The sequence below is a fragment of the Coturnix japonica genome, chromosome 1, assembly GCF_001577835.2.
Source record: "Coturnix japonica isolate 7356 chromosome 1, Coturnix japonica 2.1, whole genome shotgun sequence".
Lineage (NCBI taxonomy): Eukaryota > Metazoa > Chordata > Aves > Galliformes > Phasianidae > Coturnix > Coturnix japonica.
In genome coordinates this window covers 118,951,426-118,974,724 of record NC_029516.1, presented here as the reverse complement: position 1 = coordinate 118,974,724, position 23,299 = coordinate 118,951,426, and the positions used below count along the sequence as shown (strand labels likewise).

Sequence of the window (23,299 nt, the reverse complement as noted above, 5' to 3'; positions counted from 1 at the left end):
TATTTAAAATGTGGAGGGTGTTTATAAATACAGTTGAAGCACATCAGGTGTTTAAAACATTGATATGGACAGTGTGCATTTGTAACAGTAGTTGCTAAGAAAATGAACAGCTTTCATTATAAGGTACATAGTCTTTTCTCTCATATCATCAGCATCACTGTTCTTTCCCATGATATAGCAGAAGTAGTTATGTTGCAGATCAGTTCCAGGCCATCTACCATTATTAAAAATAGCCAGGATGGGCGATTTGCATGTAATTACAGGTGCCGTGTGTCTTGAATTTTATAATGTGTGCTGAAATATTGGGAATATTTGGTATATTTAACATAGAGAAAATGGCTCAGACCAAGTATTTCATGTGGGTAGGTACTGTTAAGATTTTTCTATGGATTAGTAAACAGGATGATAAAGCATCTGACCTGTCATGTTACCTGGGACATATATTCTCATGTAGATGTAGAATAACCTCCTAGACTGTACCTCCTATTTCATTTTATCTGTTTTACCTTCTCTGCCAATTCTAGTAAAACTGTTTGCTGGAGTGATGAACTGGGAGTAGGTTTAACACAGTTAATAGGACTGAAGAAATAATTTTACCTTTGAACATAGTTTTACATGCATGATATTAGTGGTTTATATTTATCTTCTATAACACATTAAATACATGGATCCTGGGTCTCTTCTCACACCACTACAGTCCTCACTGCTCTGCATCAAGACTGATGCTCAGCGTTATGATAGCACAAAACTCCCTTTTAGGAATTTTGCTTTAAAAGAATAAGACCGCGACTCAATGAAACAGTTTTCCACACTGACAAAGCCTTAATTTGCCCTGAAATTTGGAAAGCTTGCATATTCAGTGTTTGAAAAGTAGAAATCTGAAGATATGAGTTGTAGTTTTTTGGTTCCTTTAAGCTGTGAAATGCATTTCAGTAAATGTAGAGTTGTATTTTCTCAAAAAATAAAAAAGAGATCATGAACTCTGCATAAGAGAATGACAGAAATTACTCAAACATAAAGATTTTAGGTATCTCATTATTGCTTTACCCTGTATTTTTAGTTATTACATTTCTTTCCACAGCTCATATTGCTGTTGCTCAGCATTTTATATTTTTGCACAATTACTGAATACCAATTTGGTACCGATTTATGCTATGTTGACACTTACTTTGATAAGTAAGAATTTTCACCATTTTCTTGCTAATTTCAGTTCCAGAATACCCCTTGAATCACTGTCATCATGAATTTAACTACAGAGAGAAAGAACTGGTAGCGTTTATAACTGCTTCTTCATTTGTTTCTCTTTGGTTGTTAGGTTGGAAGTTCCACAAATACACTCAGAGCTCTCCAAATTGCTCTTGCTGATGCTGACACTCGGGCTATTTATCTCTTGACTGATGGGAGACCTGATCAGGTATTTCTGAAATGAGAAAACAGAAAATGCAGTGGTGTGGTGCTACACTGGTAGTGTCAGAACAATGAAGCAAACTGTATGAGATGAATGTTGCACCTTCATAGCAGAGTGTCTTGGAGGTTGTCATAGTAATTCAAAATTGCACTTGAGATATATGTTGTTAGAGAAGGGATTTGGTTAGAGCTCTTCTCCCAATGTCTAGTCTTTGATGCATGGTAACATTGATCTTTCTAACTAGTTGATTTAAGGATCATTAATTGGTTAAACATGAAGGTTGGATCTTCACATCTGAACGTAGGATTTATATTAAAACTTGTGTAGGGCAGGTCTCTCATGAATCAAAAATTAAAGATAACAATGTTTGTCCTATTCTATGCTTGGAATTAAATATTCAAACTACCCAACATGCAGGAAGAGTCATTTCAAAAAAACTTTATTTACTAATGAAAATGTACCTTTGTTTAAATAGTACATATGAAGAAAAATCCTTACTTTATTTAGATAAACAACTGGGCTGGAAGGCTTATAAGATTAATTACTGAAGCATATTGCAGATATAATACCTTGATGATTTTTCATGTGTTTTCCAACCTGAGCAATTCTACGATTCAATTCTATGTTTGCATTTCTTCTTGTTCTGCTTTTCTTGATTAAAGGAAGATAGCCCAGGGTGAAGGGCTTCCAAGTGATTTGAATATCAAAACATAAACTTGATTTAAATTTACAGATGTGAGACTTTAACTTACATCTTTTGAGTGTTGTTTTTAATTCTAGGTTTATTTTTTAATGTTTTCTGCAGGCAGGTTGGTTGTTATTGGCTGTCACGTGTTAAAATTATCAATTTGTAACTGAAAAGTATCTGTATTGTTTGGCACTTCTGCAAGCTAGGAGCATATATTCATATTTTATTTGTGAGCAATTAGGCTTAACATACAGCTAGACTCCACATTAAATATTTTTCTGAAGAGAGTAATTAATTAATACTTTTTTAACCTATGTAATAGTTGATTTTATGACATAATTCTTTAGAGGGAAAGTGCAAAATGACCAAGATTGCCATCATTATTAAAGTTCAGAAAACAAACATATTGGAAATCTCATGAAAAAGCCAAACATATCAAGATTTATGACAGTGTATGAGGAGCCATTATATTATCAGAAGTTGGTGATCCTTCAACATTGTCTATAGATGATCTTAAACTTTCTCACATAGCTTTTATATCTTTATTGGAAGAGGAACACAAGCTTTACTTATTTCTCCACCTCTGTTATGTTTTCTGGTATTGAATCATCTTGTCATTGAAATAAATCAGCTTAATCAAAATATCAGCCATTTTTATCCAGTGATATACATGTAGTGATTCTAAATACCAATGTAGTAGCTTGATTTCCTTTGCTTTAATAAACTTTAGGACTTAAGAAACAAAGTGTGCTGATTATAATTTAATTTTAGTTTGATTAGAGAATCCTGTGCCCTAATGCATTGTCAGTGTTTCAATTTCAGTTTTAAATTAGCTTATTTCATAAAATTATGAAATAGTCAATTCATGCAAAATGCATATTTTTAACCATCTATACTTACCAGTGTCTAAGCAACAGTGTGGCTGATTTAATTCATGCAAGTTCTCCTTATTATGTTAAATTTGATTTAGATGCCATCTGTTTCATACATTTTTGTTTGTTTGTTTTTCAGCCCCCTCAAACAATTTTGGCTCAAGTCCAGCTTCATCCTAAAGTTCCCATTCATACTGTATCCTTCAACTGTGATGATACAGAAGCTAATAAATTTTTGCATGAACTCTCTACTGAAACAGGGGGACGCTTTCATTATTACAACGTTTATTCAACTGATCTTGGTGTTGCAACGTCTAGTGATGTGAGTAGTTAAAAATGTTTGATTCTTCATAGAATCATAGAATGGCCTGGGTTGAAAAGGACTACTGTGATCATCTAGTTCCAACCCCCCTGCTATGTACAGGGTCAGCAACCACCAGACCAGGCTGCCCAGAGCCACATTCAGCCTGGCCTTGAATGCCTCCAGGGATGGGGCATCCACAACCTCCTTGGGCAACCTGCTCCAGTGCGTCACCACCCTCTGTGTGAAAAACGTCCTCCTAATATCTAACCTAAACCTCCCCTGTCTGAGTTTAAAACCATTCCCCCTTGTCCTGTCACTATCAACCCTTATAAACTGCTGTTCCCCCTCCTGTTCATACATTCCCTTCAAGATCTGGAAGGCCACAGTGAGGTCTCCCTGAGGTCTTCTCTGTTCCAGGCTAAAAAAGTCTAGTTCCCTCAGCCTTTCCTCACATGGGAGATGCTTCAGCCCTCTGATCATCTTAGTGGCCCTCCTAAAAAAATAAAGCCTACAGCACCCGGTATTCCCAGGAGGTCTCCCATCCAAGTACTAACCAGGCCCGACCCTGCTTAGCTTCCGAGATCAGACGAGATCGGGCGTTACCAGGGTGGGATGGTTGTAGAATTCTCCATGCTGTTGAAGAAACCACAGGGCACATATTGCAATTCCACAGCAATTGCACAAACCAACCAAACAAAACAAACCCAAGCACATAGACCAAATTAATCCCTGTCTCATAAATAAACTTCTGTTTAAAATGAAACTGCTTTCTGTCATCCAAGTGAATGAGAGATTGCAGAATTGAGTTCTGCTGAAAGTTTGCTCTACAATAGCCACTAGAGAGAGACCTACGATGTGTAAAATTCCTAGAGTCATAGTTACTCTAGGAAGTAACTACTTCTAGAGAAGTAGTTAGTTCACGTATAACTTATGAGTTCAGTCTAACAATTCCCACTAGAAAATTTCTGAATGGACTAGCAGATATGCCCACTTAAAGTGTATCTTTTTGTAACTAAAAGTTAAAACTCCCTTAATTATCTCCACAAATTTTAGAAATTTTGGAAGTAGAAGCATGAGAACAAGACAGTAGCAGGCAGTTCAGAACTTCACAGATGCTAATTAAAAGAAGAAAGGTGTGAAAATACTCCGGGTCTTGAAAGATAGCAGAGACTGCACTGGCCAATTTGAGTGATGCTGCTGATGTGGACTGTGTGACATTGCACGCTGGAAAGATGAGTGCTAGAAACTGTGTTATCTGTGTCAGGCCTTTTTGCCCTGTGGGAGTTGTACAGGCATCGTCTTTGGAATTTCCTTCCTGTTTCCTGCTGTAGTCCAAATGATTCCCAGTCAGTTAACTTTCAATGTGTTCTCAAAAAAGTCCTTCACTTGCATTTTTCAGGACAGAATGTGTGATATAACTGATCTATAGAGTGACATCAGTTATTAGTTTAGTTTAGCTTAGCTTAGTTCAGTTTAATTAATTAATTTCTTATTCAGAATGAAGGAAACTACTAAACTACTCATTAAAGTATTCAGAAATATGACTGCTCACATCTCAGGGAGTATCTATCTGCCTTGTTAGGGTATGCTTGTCCTTTTTCTGAAAAGGAATAATAGCTTGAAAGACTGTATTGCCACGCACACATTCATCTTGTTCTGCTATAGACTTATTTATGCTTCCAGAAAGTGAATAAAACAAACTTTGGTTTAGGAAATGGGAAGACTACATGAAAAAATGCTGAACTGAGTCAAAAGTACTGTGTCCAGGCTGCCCCAGGCACAAGAAAGACATGGAACTCATGGAGTTCCACGAGGAGGACCATTCAGATGATCAGAGGGCTGGAGCACCTCTCCTATGAGGAAAGGTTGAGGGAACTGGGCTTGTTTAGCTTGGAGAGCAGAAGGCTCCAGGAACACCTCACTGTGGCCTTCCAGAACTTGAAGGGAGTGTATGAACAGGAGGGGGAACAGCTGTTTACAAGGGTGGACAGTGATAGGACAAGGGGGAACGGTTTTGAACTGAGACATGGGAGGTTTAGATTAGATATTAGGAGGAAGAAGTTTTACACACAGAGGGTTGGTGATGTACTGTAACAGGTTGCTCAAGGAGGCTGTGGATGCCCCATCCCTGGATGCATTCAAGGCCAGGCTGGATGTGGCTCTGGGCAGCCTGGTCTGGTGGTTGCTGACCCTGCACATAGCAGGGGGTCTGAAACTGGATGATCTTTGAGGTCCTTTTCAACCCATGCCACTCTATGATTCTATTCTTAATGATTCTTAAAATTATTTTTATCAAAGCTTTCATAGTTTCAGTTCAGTTCAGTAATGAAACTTGTTGGGAGTAATTGTAATAAAAATCTGATTTTCTTTTTGACAGAGTGAAGATATACGTCTGTTAAAACAAGAGATTGAACAGGGAGAAAAAGACCTAGAGAAAGTGAAGACTTTTCATGCTGAATGTCTGATGCTGGACTGTTATAAAGAAGAAAATAATACAGAGAATAGGTATGTCTTCACACTGCCATGACACTAACAGGAAATAGGAACTCTCTGCTAAGATTCTCCTTTGTCATTGTCTTAAGTAACCTCTGACACTGTTCTCTTTAAAGAAAAAGATTGTATTGTTATTTTTTTAATGAAATAGTCACACTAATGGAAATGAAAAATTTGGAAAAAATATATGAATATTGTGATTCCTGAATTGGTAATAAAATAGTAGGTAGTTTCAAATTATAGGATCATAGATCATTCTGAGTTGGAAGGGACCCTTAAGGATCACTGAGTGCAACTTGAATAGAATATGGAATAACTGAAATATTGGGATGGAATAATTGATGCAACGAGATGAAAATATTTTATTGTTTCTGGTAAAGATGTTCCTTCCAAACTAGAGAATTGATAAAAAATTATTGTCCATGGGTAGAGTTGGCTTGGTGCTTTATGACTAGAATGTTCCTCATTGGAATATGCTAACTGAAACAGAAATTACTTACAAATGAATTTGTTTAAAAGAGCAAATTGGCAAACACGATGGATAAAGTTCAGCTTACTTTGTCATGTTTTTGATCTTATACTGCATTTCTGTACGTTTGTGCCATATTTGTCTCTGCTTTTTATCAAGAGATAAGGAATCTCATTAAAAATAGTTTGCTGTTCAGCGTCAGATGAAGAACTTGTTGGAAGTCTTATGGTGCCAAGAATGGCAGTTCAAACAGAGGTCCTTCTACAGTGTAGTGGAGTCAGACTCCTGGGCCACTATGGTAAAGTTTTCAGCGTGGCTGATTAAGCTGATTTCCATCTGGGGAGCAAAGACAGACAGATTCAAACATGAAGTTAATTATAGTCTCTATAGGAGAGAAGCATTAATAAAAAGAAGGGAAGAGCTTGCCTGGTGCCTCATTCATCTGTGCAGTAACAGTACAAAGACAAAAAGTATGTAATCATACTTAGTCTGGTCTTTCCCCCCAAATTTGAAGTAACTATTACAGAACATTCTGACCTTATTAAAGCTGTGAGTGAGGGTAAAGGTAACAAAGATCTTTTAGACTCAAGAACAACTTTTAAATAGCTCAAGAAACCAACAATATTTTAATCTCCTTTGAGCTCCCTTTTGAAATACAAACTAGGATAACAGAGAAAATATTTTGCACCGTTGGAAACATTTGTATGTTTGTGTATCTATACTTTTTGAGGTTTTCAACTTAGTGCTGTATAAACCAGTGATATCTTACGCTTGAGGTCATTTACAGCTTGTTTCTTCTTTTTGTCAGTGATCAGAAGCCAACACAGACTTTGTCTTCAGAGACTGAACATGTGGAAGAGCACAGCAGGCTGTGCTGTGCTTTACAAGAGCCAGCACTGGGTCCACATCGGTGTACTGGATACACTTGGCAAGTCAATGGTGAGAATCCTGTTCGAAGGAAGAAAGCATTATTTGCAGGTATGACTGAAATGAACTGCAGCTTTTGTTAAAATTAAGTCGCTAGTTTGAAAATAGACTGTTTATAATAGAAAAAACCATCCCTTGCTGGGGAAACAGATGAAGCCTTTGATGAAGCCTTTAATTGCTATCTTTCTGAAATTCTATCTGATTTTTGCTTTTCACTCATAGAATCATAGAATCACAGAATGGTTTGGGCTGGAAGGGACCTCACAGCCCACCCAGCCCCAACCCCTGCCATGGGCAGGGCTGCCCCCCACCAGCTCAGGCTGCCCAGGGCCCCATCCAACCTGGACTTGAGCTCCTCCAGGGATGGGGCACCACAGCTTCTCTGGGCAGCTGTGCCAGCACTTGCCCTATCGCTATCTGACCTCCCTCCTAAGTTCCTTTTAAGTACTTACTTAACACAGACAAATGTCTATTTATGTTTCACAGACAGAACATTTTGAAGTCTCTGTAAGCAGTTCTTCAATATATTAAATGCTTAATTCTTTTCATACCAAGTAAACACGTTGTTGGTGAGAGTAAGAAGCTGGTCGATTTTTCACTAATTACCAGCATTTCTTGCAGTAATGTTTCTCCTTGCTACACTTGTAACACTGTTTTTTCTTTGATGTATTCTTTGTATGCCAGTTTGAATTAGGTTTTCCTGGTTTGGTGTGAAGAAAGTATTCACCCTTGGGAAAGTAGAAACTACCACTGAAGTAATGTTGCGTTTGAGGTCTTGTGTGGTTCTTTAAAAATTGGGACTGGATACCAACAAGGAACTCAGAAATCCCCAGCATGTGTTTGACAAACAAGCTTGCTGTTTCTTTCTTTCCTTTTCAACACCTGCAGAGCAAACAAAGACGAGTATGCTGCGAATCCTGAGCCGTGGAGTGAAATCAAGGGAAAAAAGCCCAGAGCAAAGAGAATCCCCTGAAAAAAAGAGCTTTTCTGTCAGAAAGAGTATGAAGTGCACAACTGTTTTGAAAGGCAGGTTTACACAACAGGAAGCTCTGGGTAGGTCAGCTGATAACATTTCTCCTGATATGTTTGCAATGAATAGTGCCTTTTTTGAGGAAAGGCTGTGTATACCCACAGTGAGAAGGACCAGAGCTCAACTGAGATGCAAAGAGCTGGACACACAAGAGGATATTGTAACAAGATCCTTACAATTGCAGTCATACTCCTGCCAATGCCAAAGCAGGTTTACAGCAGCTTAGTTATGTCCAAAGCATGTGTCAGCTATAATTGCACTGTATGCTAGATTGCTGAAAGGAGATCACAGTGACTTCTTATCAATGGGGTAAATAGTTCTTGAGAGTCTCTTGTCATGCCACATTAATATACTGTTGTGATACAGTAATTCTTAGTTTTGTACTATATTTGGGGCTAAAACAACCAATTTGCTACCAATATAAAAGGAATTTGAGCTTGTGTTAATGCATCTGGACAAGAAGAATGTGTTTGTGAACGTTGTTTATATAGTAAAAGTACTTCCAGTCAGGCTTGTATATATGTCCAGGTAGTTTTAATTTCTCTTGGTGATTCATGGAGTTCTAAACTTTATGGTAGATCTTGTAAGTTCTTCTATAGCCTCAACTATAATACTTAAAGATCACAGAATCACAGAATTATCAAGGTTGGAAAAGACCTAGAAGATCTAGTTCAACCATTACCAATACTTCCCAGCTAAATCATATTCCTCAACACAACATCCAAATGTTTCTTGAACACTCCCATGGTCAGTGACTCCACCACCTCCCTGGGCAGTGCATTCCAATGCCTGACTGATGTTTTGACTTTTTATGTTTCACTGTCTTACTTCAAGTCTTGTTTTTTGTATTTTACATACACATGCAGATTTTCATAGTAGTATATATGATATTATCTTTTCCTGGTCATTTCTTTAGTGATAGTACTTTGTACTACATTTTGAACTGCAGAATAGACATCAGTCTTTCTTTTGAGTTACAGGAAATGAATAAATACAACATTCCAAGTCTTCTTTTAAAATTAAATTATTCACCATCTACTTTATAGGATTTCTCATTAATTAATTAAGATATATGAGACATATAATAACGCTGTTACTATTGACCAAATACCAAGAAGCAGAGGAAACATTATTTTCATTGATTAATTTAGTAACTGAAATAGATGTTACTGTGTAGTCCTTATGACACTATGAGTAGGCTCAAATAAGTAAATTAGATTATTCCTGAGCTAGCATGTGAATGTGTGCTTTTGTGTGCTCAAATACTGTAACAATACAATGCAAATGTTTTCTTTCAGATGTGAAAATGCAGAAAACTAGGAAAAGGACATCTAAAAGGTATGTGTTCGCATGTGTAGTCACATCACAAAATTTGTAGTTTATGTTTCTCTCCAAAGAAATCAAAATTCTCAGGTGCACTTCTACCTTTGTCTTATAGTCTTTTGTTTCTAGTTCTCTAGATATCTCTTCCGCTCTTTGGTTAAAGACTCATGGCCTGATTGCTAGGCGGCTCACCATCATGGATGCCTTAGCTCCTACAGCTGTCCCACATAGCACTAAATACATCCCAGTTCTGGACAAGCATGTACTTTCAAAAGTATTTGATGAGGTAAAGCTTTTGTGTTGTTTCAAAGCAAAAATAAACCTTGGTATTGCTTTTAAATCTCTCTCTTTCTCCCTCTCTCTATATATATAGATAACTCACTTCCATAAATTTCATTAATTCACTACATTGTCTAGTGTTCCTTGAAGATAGCTGAGGTGCACTAAATGTTTAGTGTAATGTTCATTTATCTACCAGGAAGAACAACAATCTTAATAGTACTTCATGCGAGCTGTACTATTTACTTCTTGAGCTATGTATTTTTCTTTCACAGTTACCAGTGGATGGCAGTGTGCAGCCATCAGGTGCTCAGCAATTTCTTGAAGGTCACAGTCACTTCTCATTCATATTAATTCACCGGGGTACTGTATTCTAGGTCCATAAAGTTGTTTGGAATAACATGCAGGTACACAAAACCTACAAATGTAGGTTTGTTGCTTTTCGAGTTTTACAAGTCTACCCTAAAGATGTTTTAAAAAGAATTGGAATTCAGTAATTAAAATCTAATTTTGGTAGTTGTATAGAATTATGAGATTCTAGAGGTGCAAAATTCATGATGAATTATGTATTGCAAAAATGTAGATGCCATTCCCTTTAAGGGAAATCCCTTTTGTGTCAAGTTTCTCTAAATCAATTCTTATGAATGCTACGTTAGTCCTATGAACACATCGCAGCTCATTTTAAGCAGTGACTGATTTCTGAGCAGTCACGTCTTTCTCCATCTTCTGAATACAGCTACTAAGTAGGGATCTTTCTTCCACCTTTCTAAATGAAGACTCCTTTGAATACTTTCCAAACAATCCTGAGCTGCATTTGAACTGCTATTTGCAAAAATGGTCTTTGGAAATAATGGTCTTTGAAATTATTTCAAAACTGTGATTCAGCAAGGACTATGCTACATGTATTCTTATAATGGCATTTCATGTGAGTTTGTGCTAGACTAATTTAGCTGTTCAGTTTGCAGTGCTGCAGTCTTGGGGCAGAGTGGCTGAAGGACTGTGTGGAGGAAATGAGCCTGGGGGTGTTGGTTGATGCTTGGCTGAACATGAGCCAGCAGTGTGCCCAGGTGGCCAAGAAGGCCAACGGCATCCTGGGTTGTATCAGAAATAGTGCTGCCAGCAGGAGCAGGAAGTGACTGTCCCTCTGTACTCAGCTAGAGCTTGAGGAAGCGCTTTGAGTATTGTGTCCAGTTTTGGGTCGCTCACTAAAAGAAAAACATTGAGGCCCTGAAGCTTGTCCGGAGGAGGGCAAAAAGCTGTGAGGGATCTGGAGCACAAGTCTTATGGGGAGCAGCTGAGGGAACTGGGATTGTTCAGTCTGGAGGAGTCTCAGGGGAGACCTTATTGCTCTCTACAGCTACCTGAAGGGAGGTTGAGGTGAGGTGGGGGTCAGCTTCTTCTCCCATGTAACTAGAGAGAGGGCTAGAGGGAATGGCCTCAAATTGAGCCAATAGAGGTTCTGGTTGGATATTTCCTTTCCAAAAGAGTGGTCAGGTGCTGGAACAGGCTGCTCCGGGAAGAGAAAGAGTCACCTTCTCTGTAGGTGTGTAATAAATGTTTAGATGTTGTACTGAGAGACATGGTTTTGTGGGGAAGTATTGGTGGTAAGTGGATGGTTGGACTGGATGATCTTTGAGCTCATTTCCAACCTTGGTGATTCTGTGATTCTGTGATTCTGTATCCAGAAAAAAGTAAATCTGTTTGGAGACTTATCTAAATTACATTGTAGTAGTTCTGGATAAACCTTCGCTACAGAACCATCTGTGTTTCTATTGCAGGTTGTGACATCCTCAGTACAGCTTTCCAAGTTATGAATTTTTGACTCAGTGCTTTAACCAAAATAGTCGTGTTCAAATTCAACCAGAACAGGGAATCTTCTTATCAATCTAAACTGAGAAATATTTTTGCAGAGTTATTGTGCTTTAGTTTTGTCTTTAGAATTTCAAATGCTCTGATTTGAAACGAAAGCTGTTCTGAAACAAGTGACTTCTTTTGATATGAAAGTACTTCACTTAGAAAATGACAAAACATTTTGGCACTAAAAAAGCCTCCTTGTCATTTTTTTTTCCATCCGAATCCATCAAATTTCAGTTGAGTTTGTGAACAGTTTCCATTCTCAGAAATTACGCTTAGTATTTCAGATTTACTATTTGCTAGGAACACGTTCTGTTCCAGTTTTATTCTTTAATATTGTAAGAATCTGTTCAGATTTGTTGGTCCTCCGCAATCTATTTGGAGCTTTTTCCTAAATGCGTTTAATATGAAAATAAGTAATGCCTTTTGTACCTGGAGTAGCTCTGGAAATTTGTAAGGGAATGGCACAGAGGGCTTCTGCATAGTGAATCCCTACTGAACTTTTGTAAACTTGGTTGCAGTAACATAGCAAACAACAATCAGGGCATTATAAGGCTGGTTCTTTCAGTTTCTTGCCCTCCATCTTTTGAACTTCACCTGGAAATGACAGGTAGCCAGACTGCATAGCTCACAGTTGTGAGCAGAGATTTGCCTCATCTGTCTACTTCACTGGCACATTCCCATTAATCTTAGCTTCTAAGTGATTTTAAAATTAATCCAACATGTGGAGCCCTGATGTGGGCTGGCAGTGAAATGACAGAGATTTATAAATCAGACATCTTCTGGAAGAGAGATTTGCAGCTGAACAACCAGCTGCAAATAGGGAGTGGAAGTCACACTTGCTGGAAAAAATGGTTCTTCAGAAGTTATTTGGAATCCAGCAAGGTTGAGATGATTCAAACATGCACATATGCACACACAAGCACTGAAAAGTGCTTTTTGTTACTCCTTAAAGCAGTTTTGTTATTGCTTTATTTTCTGATTGCTTGCCTTGTCCCTCCTAATAGTGGTTTTAGTTCTATTTAATATCATCCATCTTTTTGACATTAAATCCTCATCTCAGACAGGCACTTGGAGAAGCTTAACATTCAGCCACACATACTGAAGACAGTTTTGGGGAGAGCAGCGTTCTCCACCTTCTCTATTTCCTTATATTGTTTCTCTTTAAAATAATCATCCTAACACTGGTAAATAAATGCTTTTCTTATTGGAACTGCTGAGCAATTAGAAAGGCTGAAGGATGATGGAACTTTGAACTGAGAGATGGGAAGGCATCTTTCTTCCTTTCTATCATCCTTTTCCACCCTTTTCTCAGTCTTTTTAAGATGTACTAAAGCAGTGAATTTGCCTTATGAGGATGATATGTTGTGAGCTTTGAGAGAGATGGAGGTTGCTGGTTCTGACCAAGCTCATTTAGTTCCCAAACCTTACTGCGGTCAATTAAGACAAGTTTCAGTGAGTGATATCCACCTTGCTCTATTTCTGGTGATCAGTGATCATTGTAGCCAAAAATCTCCCTCTCTCTGGCTTTGATTTCTTAATTCCTTAGAAAATGCAGTCTTCCAGGGTAAGAGTGTTAAATACACTTAAATGTTCTTTAAATCTACACTTCTATAACCTATTATATATGTCTGCTAGAATTAGATTCTAGTAACTATAAGGATGTGTTGTTTTAAAGCAGTGCAATACGAAATACGCTCTTAATATAGGTGTGCTTGTTTCCCTTTCATTATTAGAGTGAGTTTTTTAAAAGTACTGATTTAGCCAGAATTAACTAGTAGTAATTGTGATTTGTCCTGTCCTGCAATAATTGATTTGCAACTTCTGTGTGAAAGGACTGTCTCATTTCACAATATCTTATTAACTTATTGAAAATATGTTAATTCAGGCATTTCTTTTTGATGTTTAATCAACCTTGGATCCTCAGATCCTAGACTCATGGGCGTTCTGTTGTTCTGATGGAGGAAAAGTTGTATGATAAATGATGTCTTTCTCTTTTCCTGTACCATAGATACTGTCATTGGCCCATTTGAGCAGTGACAAGAAGCGGATCACACTAATTAATCCTCAGGCAGTGAATCTTGATGCCTATAAAGAGAAGTTGGAACAAGCAATTAAATCCTATGAAAGGCAAGTCTACTCATAAGAAGTGTATCCTATTTGCAGTCTAAAATCTTATTTTTCTTATGTAGTGAATACTTGCCAACACATTGTTTGCTTGAAGTTGGTAATTCCACATGTTGTCAACTCATTATCATCAGTGTCAAATCATTAATCATTAACATGTAAGAGAAATGTTTATTTTCTTTAGTCAAAATGAAGAATATTAAAAACAAACCCACAATATATAAAAGACAGAGAGATAATAAATAACATATTACTGTTTAATGACTAATATATATATATATATATTTACGTCTGGGAATAAACCTGAAAGTATTTTTTTCCAGAAGCACCCCTTTAAAACCACAGTGCTGGCAAGACTGTGACCTGAAATTAAGCTTCTTAATATGTAGACTGATAATGGCCTTCTTTTTGCGGCCAGCTGCCTAGCACCTGGCTGTGCTTGCAAAAGTGTAACTGAGGCACATATGAGATCACAGAACCATAGAGTGCTTTGACTGGGAGGAGGTTTAATGACCATCCAGTTCCTGCCCACAGTAGGAAGGTTGGGACATCTTCCACTAGACCAGCTTGCACAAAAGCTACATCCATACATTCTAAGCTGTATCTTTCTCTGATTTAACTTGTTTGAAACACAGACCATCTTTTCCTGAGGAGCATTTCCACAGTGCTGTCCCTTATCCCTCTCAAGTCTGCTGACTGAACGTACAATTAACATGTTTACCCTTGGAGCTCAATGAATCAGATCAATTTACAATAAATATAATTTGCAATATAAAAAATGTCTCTAATACAGTACATATGGAACAGCAACCCAGACAAACTCACTTTTCTGTAAATTCAACACTACTTTTCCAGTAATTGAACTTAAAAAGGCAGCAGTTCAGCTTTATGAATAATGACTAGTCACAAATTTATTCTGACACCTATAGTTGAGACAATACGCAGGTTTCAAGAACAGAAGCAAGCACGACAATATCTTTCCCATACATAGACTGACCTTAGCTTTGATTAAAGAAGTAGAAAAGTGTGTGGGGGGGGGGGGACGGACAGATATTTCATGCACTGACAAAGGGAGTATTCAGTACTGAAAATGAAACAGTCTGGGAGCTTCAAAACATGCGTGGTCTTTTTATAGCCAGAGGATTTATAAATGAAGTGGTTATGAGTGTGCGCATTTAGGAGCATGAAATAGTCAGTGGAGCATGCTGAGACTGCAGATTGTGAACAAGCTAAGTGATTTGCATTCTGGAAGTGCTTGGGTTTGACTTCTAATAGATACAATTAGCCAACAAGAAATTCATATTCATAATTTGTGCTAATGGCCCTTTTCACATGGAACAGTAAAACTAGCAAGTTTTTTATTTTTTAAAAAAAAGTCTAATGACTGTTATCTGATTTTTTTTTCTAACAATGAGGCTGTTCTTTTATTCCTAAAGGGAGTTTGTTTGTCTGTAATTGCAGCCATTAGGAACATCAGTAGAGCTTTATTTCTGTAGTTTAAAATGAAGTAATTGAGTGACGACTTAATTGTTTTAGCTGTTAATAAAGAAAGCTGTGAGCTAGATGGTCTAATAAGAGTTTATGATTTATGTCTAAAAAGCAAAAGCAGAAGGTTTGGTGGTGCTTTTAAACTCCATTGCTTTGGGATAATCACTTCTATTTGTCGGTCAATAATTTTTCTCTAGCCAGAATTTAATGAAGTAGAAACATGAATGGCCCAACTAAGGGGTTATCTTAGCAGAAAAAATACAATTAGCATTACTCTCCATGCTTCTGTAGACTACAGTTTTCTTAGACTGTTTAATTGGAAGAATTTAAGCAGCATTTAATCGGTTCTATGATTTGTCTTGGCTTGCTGGCTCTGAATAGAATCATCCATGCAAAATCCTGGCAGAAAGCAATAGTGTCTGCTGCTAATCCTTCCATGAGCCTGAAACAGTCACATTGCTGCTTGATGGAATATGCTGTCTTCCCATCTCTTTCAGCTGATAATTTCATAGCTGAGTGCTAAGTATACAATTTGATGATACCGCGCTCTTGGAATACAAATTATGCAGATGATTTAAGAAGCCGTATTTGTTTGCTGTTTTCACACCATCAGATGCACAAAGAACTGCATTCCCTTTAAAAAAAAAATTGCTTTGCTTTCTTTAACAGGCGCCTAAATCTACTTGTCTGGAGAGCCCTACCTCAGGAGGAAAGAGACAAGTAAGCTGTCACCCTTTTGTTTTCTAACTTACCTCTGAAAGGCTGATCATAAACATTTGACACTTCTTTTTATCACTATTTCTGTAACCATCTTGTTTCATCTTCAGATGTTTCATGCCTGTACCTTAGTTTCAAGAATATATGTGTGATGTGTTGTGATATTAAATTCTGGATCACCTTCTTGCAGCACTGGTTGTTTTTAAAGAAAGTGACTTGCATTCCTTTTGAACTGGTCAAGAGATTCTTAATCAGTGTGGAGTGGCAGGGCCTCAGGCCTTGAGTTAGATCTTCTCTCATTCAGACCAGGACCTCAGTTGCTGGTTTGTAAGTTACATTTTTAGTTACTACCATTACAGAAGTGATCCACTGTGGTATATCACAGTGCCAATTTGTAGTACGATAACTCGCTTGTTCCTGTATATTAATTTAGAAAACCAAAGACTGTGAAAATGGAACTGACATCAATGAAGGCAGCATCTGTTCAGTTCAGAAAATAAAGTGAAGATCAAATAATGAAAATGGAGTGAGTGGGAAATATACCAGGCAGAAAAATGGGGACAAACACCAGAAAGCTTCAAAGAATACTTGGGCTCATGAACAAAAATACACAGTTCTGTCATCAACAAGGAGAACTCTTATTCCTAAAAAACATGATCTGAAAGAGTCCTGAAAGAATTGGTTGAGGAGCTCCCTAGTTCACTCACAGTTACTGAAAGGTTATCACATGCTACCAGAGAAATTTGTATTTGCTGGAGAAGTAATAATGTGATTGAGTACCAAATATTTGAGAATTCAGTTCAGGAGATCCTGTAATTTAACTAGACATTGATTCTAGATGAATAAAGGATTCAGTAGAGAACAAGATCGAATAACAATACCAGATGGTATAATTTCATTACAAATAATTTCCTAGAGGAGTAGAGAGATGAATAATGAGAAGGAGTATGCAGTAGACATCACCATGATTGTATGTGCTGAAAAGACAGATGCATAAACGCATCTAGGTTTCACATTCTAAATGATGGTAAAGCTGTAGAGAAGAGCCAGAATATTGACTCTAATAACTTCAAAGCTATAAAGAAGTATTTAACTTCCAATTACAGATTTAAAGAATTCTACCTGTGCTAGGTTTTGGAAGTTTAGTTTGTTTGTTTACCATCAGAATGACTGTATCTGCTTCATATTTTCATGTATAGGTACTTTTATTTGTACAGGTTCAATGTGGCTCTTTAGTGTAGAGCGCAACAATGTTACCTGAATCCTGGATGGAAGCAGACTTGTGGTCATTGAGTAAAAACTGGGCAGAGCAGGACTGAGAAGAACAAGCAGCAGAAGATTCTCTCTCTTTTGATGTCATCAGTTAAGACTGATGTGACAAGTCAGGACTTAAATAGGGATCTGGTTCCATTTTAGACTATCTAAGCGCTTGCTACTTCATCCTAGCTGCTGCTCTACAAGGGACAAGGATTTCCATGATTTCTGCATCATATCATTTAGTTACTTCTTGATGTGTCAGACCAAGAAGGACACCTATTATGGCATCAAATACCTACACTCAGCCATTAGTATTGCTCTGTAGATATCTTTCTATGAGGTATAATTATGGCAGGTGCAGTTGTTTGGCTAAGCTGGATGAAATGCAAGAATCTGTGGCATGCAGAATATAGGTTGCATTACTTCCATGTCTTACTCTGCATTTAAAGTTTGAATTTTGGGATTCTATTTGTAATGTACTGTCAAAATAAACTTTTATCCCATGGATAATTATTTATACATTCATTTATTTACTAAGATTTAAGGAGGATGGGCCGGTTCAATACATGCAGCATAAGGAAGCTTTGTTGGAGGCTTTAGAGAATTTGGGATGGCCAATTTCCTATGAAGACGTCATACTGTTAGAAGACGAGATACTGGCGGCATTAACATACATGCAGCAAGCCTCTGATCTTCAGGAAGCTGTCAAAAAGGAAAGTGAGAAGAGCTCAGAATCACACATCAGCAAAAGCAAAAAGGTACGGATTGGAAGGGTATTTTTTTTTCTTCAGATATTCCTTTTCAGTATGTACTTCTGCAGTAATTTAGTTCTGTGCTAATACCTCATCCATCTGGCATTTAGTGTGACGTTATACAAATGGGTAGAGGGAATGTCAGTGGTTTACAGGCTGGTTTGGCCCAGTTCTATGAAGCAGGAAAAGCAGGTAAGCAGGTAAAAAGAGCAAGTTTTCATGACTCTTTGGAAGTACCAGGAAATCGAGAGTTCTAGAAATAGAAATATAGCCACAGAAATCAAGAGTCTTTGAGTAAAACATCAATATCTCCTCTGCAAGGGCAGCAGAGATATATGAAAGGCAATTGTGATACAAGGCTTGTGGTTGAATTAATGTCAGATAAACAGGGAAAAAAGATCTTGTGATATCAACTCTTTCTTGTAATCTTCTGTGGTATCTTTAGTTTGAAAGATAAAGAGAAGGGATGAGATTCGGCTCTGTACACAGACACAGAAGTTTATCTGTCCATAAAACATAGGCATCTATACATGTACAGGGAGCTAAACTCACACTGTTGTGAATGGAGCCCCAGCTGACAGGCAGTTGCATCTGGAGAGCTGTTTATCTCATCCAGAAGTGAACACCTGCTTTTGGGAAGCCAGAGGCTTCGCTCCCTTCTTTTAACACATTGGCAGAAAGTAAACTAAGTACTTGGTAACTGACTCAAATTTGAGAAGTTTGATGAATCTTATTTATATACATCCCCCAGCTGAACCTCAGATTTTATTTGGAAAACTACTGAGAGATTTACTGAGATGCCTATGGAGACTCTTGGAGCAACAAATATTAAGATATTCTGCACTCTGAGAAGTGTGCAGCCTAAGTACACTGAGTATACTTTTCAATTAGACTTTTGTGTTGTGAAATACACGTTCAGAAGACATAGATTAAAATGCTGGATTCTCCTGTTATTATGTTCAGGGTAATTTTGATAATGGATTGGTTCCATATTAACAGTTTTACCTTTAAATTATGTTGCATAATAACTTTTATAAACAGGAATTTAGGTGTGTGCTGTTAAAAGCCCAGAGAGCTCTTAAAACCTTACTCTTGATTTGAATAACTCACAACCTTCTGCACTGAGTTTTGGCTTTGCTAGAGAGTGAGTGAACTTTCAGGGAAGTCATGAACATCCCTTAAAGTTTAAAGAAACAGTTTGTCATTCCCCAGAGGTAAGATTTTCTGTACACTCGATGCTTTGAAATTCAAAGCACTTCTGAAAAATTCAAACCATCTCTTACTTGGTATCAAGTTTAATTTACCTCTAAAACATCCATCAAAAAGAGCTTCACTGGAAGTGCTGCTGCTCTGCAGAACAGCCGTCTAAGTAGAGCTGTCCTGTGATAATATTAAAATAAGTTCTATAGGAAGTTATTAAGGAAGAAAATCTCTCAAATGTCTTAACTTCTAAAAGAAGATGAATAAAAACAAGTAGAGAAATTGTCATAGAACTCCTATTAATACGTTCCTTTTCTTTTTCATTGTTTTATATTAGTGAGTGAGGGAGTTTTCTTTGACGAAACTTGAATGCAAGGTTGGCATAGATGCAATGAATTCTGAAAAAAATTCTATGGTTATATATGGAAATCATAATTAAATGATGATAATAGTTCCTTGTTGCCCTAACGTGTGAACAGAAATGTATCCACATACATATATATATGTGTACACACATACATCAGTGTGAAGACTTAAGTTAGGGGAACTTGCAATGAGCACAGTACCAAACTATGGTGTGACTTCTAAGCAGAGAACAGGTATGTACAATTGGGATGTACAATTACTTGTGAATTATGCCAAGTATCACTATGTGCTACCCAGTAGGACTTGCATAGTATGTTATGCGTGGAAATGTAGTGCCAGTATTTAAAAAAGCAATCTCTTATCTGACATTTCTCGACTGAAATACTCCCTTCTTTTCATTGACATCAACAGTAGTTCTCATGATGAGCTGTTGTTTTTACACACACTAACATAAGCTATTAAGAAAATTATATTAAATTGACAAGAACATATTACAATAATACAGTCCATGTATGAAAATAAATGATAAAGAGGATTGCAATTTGGTTTTTGGACATTTTGGTTCCACTAAGAGTTTACATTTTGAAAATGTTTTAGTATCTTCAATAAACAGAAGACGATTCATATCACATTCATCTGAAAATATTACGTTGCCTGTATAGTTATCTGATTGTTGATTTATCTATGCCGTATAATGCCCCAGTACAGAAGCAGAAGAAATATGTTCATTTGTTGTCTGTTGATTCTGTGCTTTTAGTGTTGCCTTGAAACACCACTGTGTGCTCTCAGACATGATGTGATTAACATTGTGCAATCGCTTATCCTGAGTCAACCTGCTTTAGGAGCTTAATCAGAGCTCCATCTTCAGTCACTGCTAATCTGCAACTGAAAAGCTTTAAGAGTGAGAGGCAGAAATGCAGATGTAATTAGGATTCTGTTTATGTGGAGGAAAAAAATAATTAAAAAAAATAGCAAAAAACCAGTGGAGCCATTTTAAAATGCTGCCAAAAGCTTTTCCAAGTGTGGTTTCTGTCTAAAAATGGGTATAGAAAGTAATCTGCCAGCTGAAATACATTGCATTACTGTGGCAAAATAGCAGATATGACACGTGGTGAAAACTGCCATTATGAGAGAGCAGAAAAACCCACAATTATCAACAAGGCAGCTTTCTAAATTGCTTTTTTGTTTAAACTAAGCTCAAAACATCTTAGTTTTTAGCTTTCGAGTGTTCCTAATTACCTTCACAAGTTCTTAAAAGAACCAGTAATCCTTTTTGGACGTCCTTGCTATGGGAGCTTTCTGTTTAAGCCTACAGCTGAATTAATGTTCTGGTTATCCTCCCTCTGTGCTCTGACCTTCGCAGTGTTCAGGATGCTCTGTTTGTTTCTGTCTGTGACAGGGAGGCTGTTGTAGTGCTTTGTTGAGAGAGGCTGACACCCATCTGCACAGGGTCATAAACACACTTATTATCAAGCAAAATAGAAAATGCTGAAAATTGCCAATTGCCTGATTGGAGGGCTAATTGTAGGCTGTATCCTGGTTTACTCAGTATTTGTTTCTTTGTTTATATATATTTTTTTACGTACTTTACTTTTGCAACAACAGTCCTGGTCAATGATATTCCTGAAATAGATGCTCTGGGAGTGCCTGGGTCAGTCACAGCGATACCTAAAGGCCGTGTGCTACTAAGAGGAATGGGTTTGGCTTCAGATTTCCTGGGCCACCTGGATTCAGCACTGCTTGAAGCCTTCACTGTGGGTGCTCACGCACTCTTTAACACTTGAACTAATGAGGGCTGCTGGAGGTTGCCCAAGTTATTAGTCAAGCATTACAAATTAGTTTAAAATAAATATTCAGCACCAGCTGTCCCTCTGGAGCCCGAGGAATGATGTAAATGGTTTAAATGGTTTACCCAAAGACCTTGTTGTGTCTGTGGAGTTGTAAGTCTTTGCAGTCAAAACAGCCTTTGCCAGGTTCAAGCAGAAGTTAAGTGCTCTGAAGGGCCTTCGTTTTAGGCTGAGCAGGAAAAACAGAAGTGGTGGTATAGTTAATATTCTGTAGGGGTAAAGAGTGAACTGGAAAGAAATATTGAATTCTTGAATATGAATTGTCCAACTTTGTGAACATTTTCCTACAAAAATGTCAGCCAGAGCCAATGATTCATCAAGGTAAATTTCTGCCTGAACACTTAAAATACAAGCATTATAGTGACCATATCAAACGAGATTTAATAGTGAAAACTCATGGGTAATCTTTCCAAGAGTGCTTCTGGTAATATAGATTGTTCTTTTTACAGCTACTGTGTGAATGATAACAGAGTCCACTGTGTTATATTGCCTAAGTTTTAGTTGATTCCAGAGCATAGCTTTGGGCTGACTGGCTGTTGTGGAAAAAGAAATGAAAAGTAGTTGTATCAAATTGCAGAGACCTGAAGAAGAAACTGTGAAGTCGAAGTCTAAAAAGCAACGAGAGGGCAGAGTATTTGTGACCCTCAGAAACCAAAAAGTGATTGCAAGATCAGACATCACAGGATTTTATTATCCAGGTATATATTTTTGTCCACATTTTAATTATTTACTGGTAGAACATTACTTTAGGTCATGTTTGGCTACTTTGTTTTAGTTTTATGGTGTTATTAAGGATGCTTTTAAAGTCTTTTTTATTTTAGGAACTAGTTTCTCTCTTGTCTTGGTACAATTTATCCTGGCTAAATGTGAGTGAAGAACGTATCATATAGATACATTTGAACTCAGTGATTTCTAACAGCCTATAGGATGTTTTTTTCCAGATGACAAGAGGTAAATGTAACTGTAGTATTTCATAGTGTTGTTCTTTTAGGAACTGTAATAAAGAATATCAGTTCTACCTGCGCACTCGTTGACTTCAGCCATGGGGAGAGCTGGGTTGTACCTCTGGAGTTCATTGTACCTGTGGGACGTGCCATGCCATGTACATATCTACAGGTGAATAATTGTTCACATTTTCTGTGACATCAAATACACACTCTTGATTTTGTCTCTTTGTTAACACAGAGAAAAAAACCATAGTGTATCATAGGAGAGTCTTTAGTGATAGCATATTTAAACAAAGTTAAATATGAGACATGCTGTTTTTTCCCCCTGTGTTTTCTTACTGATTTGGTGGAAATTAGGAGTGATCAGTACATGAAAGGACCAAATTCATTTTCTTTTTAAGATTCTTATTAAAGCACAGGAACACATCAGAATGATGATTCATGTAAATATTTCTTAATGTTGAATTTTGTGCCTTGTTCACAAGCTATGTGGTTCTTCCCTGGTGTGTAGGTGGGAGACTATGTATTTGCCAGAACCAGGACACAGACGGGGAACAATTATTGTTATGTGCCTGCCATTGTCATAGCAACGCCAGAAATGGGGAGAATGGGTGATAAACTCTACACAGTTCTGATGTTCAGCAACAGGAAAGTGAGTACGCCTAGAAGATGAAACTACTTTGGCAATAGTGTTATAATCATTCCATTTTTGATGAGGCAGATGTAATTTTCCAGGCTAATGAGCTCACTGCCCCATTTCCTGTCTCTAGTTAACCAAAGTAAATCGGAATTTGGGGCCCAGTGTAGAGCCTATGTAATAAATATGAAATGCAAGGTCCTGTAGGATAGTTCATTTAGTGGCTTTCACAAGCTTTGTGCTGCCAATGAGAAATACAGGGTTTTCATCACAGTTGGTACAATCCTCATTTCATCTCACTGTGTTTGTTTATA

At 37.4% G+C, this 23,299-nt stretch overlaps 1 protein-coding gene and 1 non-coding gene across 11 annotated transcripts in view; one reads left to right on the top strand and one right to left on the bottom strand.

Moving 5' to 3' along the window:
- The window catches only part of VWA3B (von Willebrand factor A domain containing 3B), a 58,663-nt gene that overhangs the window by 30,591 nt on the left and 4,773 nt on the right, over positions 1 to 23,299 (top strand). For 9 of the 10 annotated variants that reach the window (XM_032441591.1, XM_032441595.1, XM_015850969.2 and 6 more), the window contains 13 exons: positions 1,316 to 1,414; positions 3,108 to 3,290; positions 5,650 to 5,777; positions 7,043 to 7,212; positions 8,050 to 8,214; positions 9,490 to 9,529; positions 9,644 to 9,800; positions 13,659 to 13,777; positions 15,932 to 15,982; positions 17,775 to 17,994; positions 21,979 to 22,099; positions 22,393 to 22,517; positions 22,860 to 23,000. In XM_032441591.1, coding sequence (XP_032297482.1) covers positions 1,316 to 1,414; positions 3,108 to 3,290; positions 5,650 to 5,777; positions 7,043 to 7,212; positions 8,050 to 8,214; positions 9,490 to 9,529; positions 9,644 to 9,800; positions 13,659 to 13,777; positions 15,932 to 15,982; positions 17,775 to 17,994; positions 21,979 to 22,099; positions 22,393 to 22,517; positions 22,860 to 23,000 — 1,719 coding nt within the window. The remainder of the gene's footprint in view (positions 1 to 1,315; positions 1,415 to 3,107; positions 3,291 to 5,649; positions 5,778 to 7,042; positions 7,213 to 8,049; positions 8,215 to 9,489; positions 9,530 to 9,643; positions 9,801 to 13,658; positions 13,778 to 15,931; positions 15,983 to 17,774; positions 17,995 to 21,978; positions 22,100 to 22,392; positions 22,518 to 22,859; positions 23,001 to 23,299) is intronic. The other variant, XM_015850973.2, reaches the window with a different exon arrangement.
- Positions 3,778 to 3,896, bottom strand: LOC116652794. The gene has a single exon (XR_004306015.1). It is a non-coding gene; the product is annotated as a 5S ribosomal RNA (ribosomal RNA).